Source organism: Quercus lobata, chromosome 6 (assembly GCF_001633185.2).
Source record: "Quercus lobata isolate SW786 chromosome 6, ValleyOak3.0 Primary Assembly, whole genome shotgun sequence".
In the NCBI taxonomy this organism is placed as follows: domain Eukaryota; kingdom Viridiplantae; phylum Streptophyta; class Magnoliopsida; order Fagales; family Fagaceae; genus Quercus; species Quercus lobata.
Window position 1 is genome coordinate 52399904 of NC_044909.1, and position 7144 is coordinate 52407047.

General features: G+C 35.1%; 1 protein-coding gene across 1 annotated transcript; it reads right to left on the reverse strand.

The window, feature by feature from the left end:
* LOC115993759 (F-box protein At4g35733-like) lies at positions 1-2805 on the reverse strand. Its single transcript, XM_031117734.1, has 2 exons — positions 1620-2805; positions 1-235 (listed from the first exon to the last, which is right to left on the reverse strand). The coding sequence occupies exons 1-2, from the start codon at positions 2693-2695 to the stop codon at positions 1-3; spliced, it is 1311 nt and encodes a 436-aa protein (XP_030973594.1). The 5' UTR covers positions 2696-2805.
* Between the last annotated feature and the right edge of the window lie 4339 nt (positions 2806-7144).

Below are 7144 nucleotides of genomic sequence, written 5' to 3' on the forward strand. Positions count from 1 at the left end.
CTATTTCGGCAATGCCATTGCCACGTTTGGTTTTCCTTGCGCGCACTCACACTTCGAGCATCCACTCGGGCAGCAGGTATAGGCAGAAGGAATTTCGGTGATGGTGTTGCCGAAAATCAAAAATTTCTCTCTCCTACTCTTTCTCTTTCTCTCTCCTACTTTTGTTGAATTTCGGCAATGGTATTGCCGAAATTCACTCTCTTTCCTCAGATTCCTAAATAAGTTGGAACAGTACCTATAACACAAATTAACTTCAAATTTAGCAATATTCAGCCAAAAGACTCCTAAAATGTTTGTAATAAAGTCAGAAATAGCAAACACATGTTATTAAAGACTACATTTACATGAAAACAGCTGAAAGAAACCCCCCCAAAAAAAAAACACCCACTCACACACAAAAGAAGACCCTTGTCAATTAGTCCCTTGAATAGTCCAATGCAAAACATATTTTTTTTTAAATTGCAAATCCATTTTCACGCAATTTATAATTAGCATGAGGAGATATAATTGGCTAACCATGTCAAGAAGCACTCACTTGCCAAACAACATGGTAAAACTCAACCACAATTGGCATATACTTGATTATGTAAGTTAGACACTTAATTAGAACTACAAAAAAATGTGATGTAATTAATAAAAGAATCAGCTAATAAGGATATCCAAGGAAATGATTTTTAAAAACATGTTTAAGTTATCATGAGCTTTCTAGTTTACTGGCATTGTCTGATTCACCCTATCAGGAGAATATGGATTTTAACCCCCTTCCTCACTTGTCAAATGCAATAAAAAAAGTGCATTTAATTATATTAAAATTAAAGCTATCTATAACAGAATCAAAATAAAGGGACGAACAAACGTATCTAGTGAACAAAGCTTCCATTATTTCAGGGTCTGTGAGAGGTTATTAATAGACCGTCTTACCCCTAAAATGGGGAAGATGATTCTCCAACTTGAACCCATGGCCACATTTTGGTAGAAGGTACTTGACATCACACCACCGCCCAAAGAACAAGTGTTATTCTTGAGCAAGTTGAGGGTGGCTAGCAAATTTTAGAATATCAAGGAAAGCTGAAAATGGAGAAGCAGTACCATCCTCCAAGTCAAACAACCCCGTGTCATAACCAGGATAATCATCCTTACCACCTTTGCTGAACAAATCTTCAATGACAAAACAAGCACTAGGCTTTGTGGAAAATAGTTTGACCAGAGTGACAATAAATATTTGAGTGGGGTAGTTTTTCTGCTTGTCTAGAACTGAAACGTGTGGGATGTTCAAGTATTAGGCAATGGCTACTAGCAATACATACACCCAATTCAATGAAAGATTATGACTTTCTACAAAATAATAGTTCATAATCATGCTTTAATCTTCCTTCCATTCAACATGGATGATAGAACTGAGTATGTAATCATACTAAACCACCAATAACTACTATAGGAAACATATGAGGAATTTTACAATAAAACCAAACACACCACACCAAAAGATAGTTCATAGGGTTCCATTCTAGTGAAAATACAAGTGAAGAAAAACGCTCCAACAGTAAGATTCATTAAAACTTATACAACATGAATGGTTTTAACAATTGCCAAATAATGGGTTAGAGGAATTTCCTTACAAAGCGGTTTGGATGTAAACTTTGTCCTCATTCAAATCTGCATTGGTGATGCTGTTATTCTCTAATTTGAAAACATGAATTTGATTTTGCTGAGTGAAGTAAATGCAATTCCCCTCATATCCGAAAAATTCTCTAGTTGGAACAGAAAGCGAACAATCACTACGCAGAATAAAAGCTCGATCACCCAAGCTTTCCTCCAAAACCCATTCACCCCATTCATTCTTCTTATACACTTTGAAACCAACCACACAGAAATAATGACGGCCTCTCCATTCCCTATCAAGATATCTATCAACAATATAGATTGTTCCATCCGACTCCACCAAATGCTTCTGTGTCTTCAGACAATCTGACCCACAAGGATTCCAGAATTTAACCAAATCCAATGTCGAATCATTGATTTTGATCCACCAAACTATTCCGAATCGATCAACCACATAGACTTGGCCCTCATACACAATAACATCATCGAATTCCATATCCTTTTCGCCTAAACAGGTCAAACTCTCATCCCCACATTTTGCGTGGCCTAATTTACCGTCACCATAGACAACAAAAACATGACAGTCGTTGAACATCACAACTTTATTAACACGCCCAATTGGAATGAGGCTTTGAATTTCAAGGGTATGAACCCTAGTTAATTCGATGGTACCATAGTCCAGTAAAACAAAGTTGTTGGGCAAAATATTGAGGGAATCGGATTCGGATTCGGATTCGTACCTTTCTCGATGTGGGTCTAAAAGATGCATTTTGCAATCTTCAACCTTGATCAACCATCCCTTCTCCGAAGAAGCTGAGGGAGTTAGACGATAGAAAATGGCTTCGTGGAGAAGGCATATGGTTTGCTGGTGAAGATGGTCAGCTTCATCATGCAATAGAGCTAGCCGTGGCGGAGGGAAAGGGTTGGGAAAATTGAGAGGGAAGCGAGGGATGAAGTCGGAGCAAGAAATAGCCGAGCGCCATGATTTACAGACACCGCGGAATCGGTGAATGTCGATGCGGGTGTCGAGGCCTTTGCCGATCGGTAGTAACAGTTCCGAGGGAAGTTCCGAGCATTCCACACTCTCACTCATGTCTAGCGTTTCTTGATTGACTTGACTTTTGCACAATGATTACTACTAAAGTAAGAAGATAGATATACGCATGGTTGTAAAAACTGGACAAAGAACCGTAAAAGGAAAGACTGATTGTCCATTTTTTTGGTTCCACTGAGGTAGAACCGATAGTTAAACCGGTGATGTGATAATTAATAATTAATAATTTTATAATTTCTATCAAAAAAATAATTTTATAATTAAAAAATAATATAATAATTTTATAATAATTAATAATATTTACTTTAAAAATTTTATATAATAAAAATTTCATCAGTATCATTAAAAACAAACTTATAATAAAAAATAAATAACAAATAATTACTCTAATATCTCACCTAACTCTATTGGCATTAAATTTTCTCCACCTACTCCCCACTTTCTTCTTCTTTTCCCATTCACTTTTTATTTTTTATTTTTTTTAGACAAACTTTTCCCATTCACTGAATCAGTACTTGATCATCAATTCAAATTTTTCTTGCATTAAATTTTCTCCACCGACCCTCACTTTCTCCTTTTCCCATTCAGTCAATCAGTACTTGCTTCAACACGAAATCCGAATCTAATTTTTCACTCTTCATTTCTTCTCCTCAACACGAAATCCGAATCTAATTTTACACATATTCCTCTATCTCTCTCTCTCTCTCTCTACCAAGCGAAGTTCAACCTCACTCCACAGCTAACATGTTCCCAAAATATCATTTCTTTTACAACAGATCAGCTTCTTCCCCAAATTTCATTTCTTTTACGAGAACTAAAGATGAGAAAAGAATAACGGGCTGTGTGGTTTTTATCTTTCCATCACCCATAATTCAAAATATTGTTTGGCTGTGTTTTTAATTTTTGTTTTCATCACTCAATTTTCTGATTTTTTAGTGATGTGTTATGGAAAAGGAAAACACATTTGAGGTATTTTCAATTTTCAAGACTCAGTTTTCAATAATATTTTTGTAATTAAACCCATAACTTTTGAAATTTCAACCGCAATATTTGACATTTTGGGTTTTTTTTTTTTTTGAGCAACGCAATCAGCAGCATATCTTGATTTTTTAGTTTTTTTTTTTTTTTGAAACAAAGTCACTGAGTGATGAGTGCCATACGGGTGGGGTTGGGAAAATTGGAGTATTTTAAGTAATGAGTGATGATAAAAGAAAAAAACCAAACAGCCCCTAAGTGTTCTTCAGTTCTTGTCCTGTGAAGCTCGTTCATCTACTCAAAATAATACCATAAGGCCAAGAGAAGGCTGAGGCAGAGGTGTGTGAGGGAAAAAGGTGACCACCAAATTCCAAAGCCGAACAGAGAAGACGAGAAAGAGTGAGAAAAAAAAAATTCAGAGAAAACGGAGGCTGAGAGTGTGAGAGAGGGCTGTGAGGGAAAGAAAAAGAGAGGATATGAGTTTTTAAAATTAATAAATAAAATTTCAATCTTACCCTTCATTTTATTTAAAAAGTCAATGTCATTCATTTCAACTAATAAGAGTAATTCTAAAAAATTATACAAGATAATAAATGATGTTATTTTTAAAAAGTTTAATTTTTAAAACAGGACCAATAGCTATGATTTATGTGGAGAGCTTAGTTTCATTCCCTAGTGGAAATCTGTCTTAGATTTTATTTATTTTTTTAATTTCTCCTTAGTGGTAATTTTAAAAAAAAATTTATGTGTGATTTAGAGCAGATGATATTGTATCTTATTAAGGACGATGTGTTTGTTAAATTCCAATTCTCTTTTCCTTTTCAGCCTCTGTAATTTGTGATGGACCAATAAATTGTGGATTTGTCATGCTTTGGAATTGTGATAGAATTTTGGGAGAGGTTGGGTTATTAATCTATGTAGAGCGAGAGCTGGTTAAGGGTTTTATAAGATTTTTCTGCAATAACATCTCAGCAATAGCTTGCTTTGGAGTCTATTTGTTTTAGGGAAATTCATAAAGGCAGAGAGGGTTCCTACCACTAGGTAATGTGACTAATTACGTTTCATATACTTTCATGGAAACCGTGGTTTGTATAAGTCAATAAATTTAAATAGAGAATGTTTCAAGAGGGTATCTGAACTTAGAATTTCAATCAGTTGTGAAAGCACCTGGATGGGTTGTCTGAACCTAAGTGATTGCTAGTTTTTGTGAAATTGTCTGTGATGTTGAGCTTTTTACTTACAAATTTAGATGGATAGACCACGTTCTAGTATTCATCATCTTCTTCTAGCCAAGCCACAGGTTTGTGTTCTGTTCAACCTTGTTTCCATGTACAGCTGTTCCATTACAGTTAAAATCAATTAATGGGCAGTAGTTGGAATTCTTTGTATATAGGCAGGATGAATTTTGTGGTTTGTACACTGTACCAAGCATTCTACCTCTTTTTTGACACAATTTGTTTCTTCTCCCTAATCCTCTTCATTAGGCCTTAACATGAGGCATTGAAACATTATTACAGTTTGGTGTTCTGTACTTTTCTTTCTCCAATGGATCCTATCCCAAGCACAAGCAGCCTCTTAGACAACGTTGTATTCTGGAATTTACTTTTACACTGGCCATCCTACTCCTATTTAACACAGAATGTCCTTAGCAGATTTCCAAGACAATCTCAAATCAGGGTCAAGTTTGACATTTGAATTGCAACCACCTTTTAGCTTCCTATTCCCATTTTTACAAACTCTCTCCCACATCCTGGCTTCCCATCTCTCTCTCTCTCCCGTTTACTTGCTTTTGACTTTGAACTTCTTTTATTGCAGGCTCCCTTTTCATCCTCTTACTCCAATTTCAAAACTCATTATTATATTCCCAAATTCCTACTTCCCCCACTTAACTTCATTTTAGATTGTCAATTCTTTTATGGTAGAGAATGTAACGGTTGACCCCTCTTGGTTATCCTACTCTTATTTGTTTCTTCAGCCTAAATAGTAAATAGTAATACAATTTTCATGACATAACTTCTTTTCTTCTTCTCAATCTCCATACTAGTAGTGGTAATTTTGATTTGCCTAATGCTTATTTTTAGACTTCCCATATATGATATATGCTCTCTGTTTTGCCAAAATTATTCATTGAAGAGAAATTTTATAGTAATGTTCTGTTAGATCCTGACTGATATTGGTTGGTTTAGAACAGTGAGGGTCCGTACCATTAGGTAATATGACAAATTGAGTTTCATATGAATATTGATGGAAATCATGGTCAATGCAGGTTGAATTTAAATAGAGTTATTTCAAGAGGGTATCTAACCTTGTTATAAGTTCTGTGGTCTCTTAGCACTTTGTTGTGAAAGCTTTGAAGCTCAGTAATTGCTAGTTTTTTTGTGAAATTGTGTGCGTAGTTGAACTTTTACTTAAAAATTTAGAACAATGGTTTTTCATGATATATTTAGTCTTCATCACATGACATACCATTTTCACGTTTTGTCGATAACTTTTTCCTTTCAGCCGAGGAAGAACTTTCAGCCCTTGAATCCTTGCATTAGCATATCAGTAAATGGTTCACTCTGTCAGAATTGAATTATGAGCACTCATGGTTGACATGTGCTTGCAAGCATGACTAGTAAATGCAAAGTCTTGGATTCCATGACCATATTTGATTTGATTTAATTTGGCAAGATTAACATTCTCAGACTTTTTGAATGTTGATTAAGGCTTTAAATCGTCAGGACATGAGGCTCTTCTGCTATATATGGATAGTTAAGTGTCTGTATTTTGAAATTTTTGAGTTTTGAGTGATGGAAACAAGAGTTAAAAATCAAGCCAAACAAGAATTTTTTTGTGAGACCCATGTGTTTTGAGAACTCAGTAATGGAAATTGAGTGATATGATCCAAAAACACCCTCATCCAAATAGGCTCGAAGAATCTTCAATGTGGGGGGTTTCCAAATTGGTTCGCGCTAAGACAAGCTATGATTTACGTGGAGAGCCTAGTTTCATTCACAGGTGCTAATGATTTTAAAACACATGTTTAAGTTATCAAGAGCTTTCTAGTTTATTGGCATTGTCTGATTCGCCCTATCAGGAGAATATGGATTTTAACCCCCTTCCTCACTTGTCGAATGCAATAAAAAAATGTTCATTTAATTATATTAAACTTAAAGCTATCTATAACATAATAAAATAAAGGGAAAAACAAATGTATCTAGTGAACAAAGCTTCCATTATTTCAGGGTCTATAAGAAGTAATTAATAGACCGTCTTACCCCCAAAATGAGAAAGATGATTCACCAACTTGGACCCATGGCCACATTCAGTAAAAGATTATGACTTTCTACAAAATAATAGTTCGTGATCATGCTTTAATCTTCCTTCTATTCAACATGGATGATGGAACTGAGTATGTAATCATACTAGACCACCAATAACTACTACAGGAAACATATGAGGAAGGAATTTTACAATAAAACCATACACACCACAAGATAGTTCATAGGGTTATTCTAGTGAAAATACAAG

Excerpts from the sequence above, each read along its gene's own strand:
- LOC115993759 (XM_031117734.1), bottom strand. The coding sequence starts at position 2,695 with ATGAGTGAGAGTGTGGAATGCTCGGAACTTCCCTCGGAACTGTTACTA. Across the intron at positions 236-1,619 it reads GTTTACATCCAAACCGCTTT|GTACTGTTCCAACTTATTTA; the intron begins GTAAGGAAATTC and ends TTTGTGTTATAG.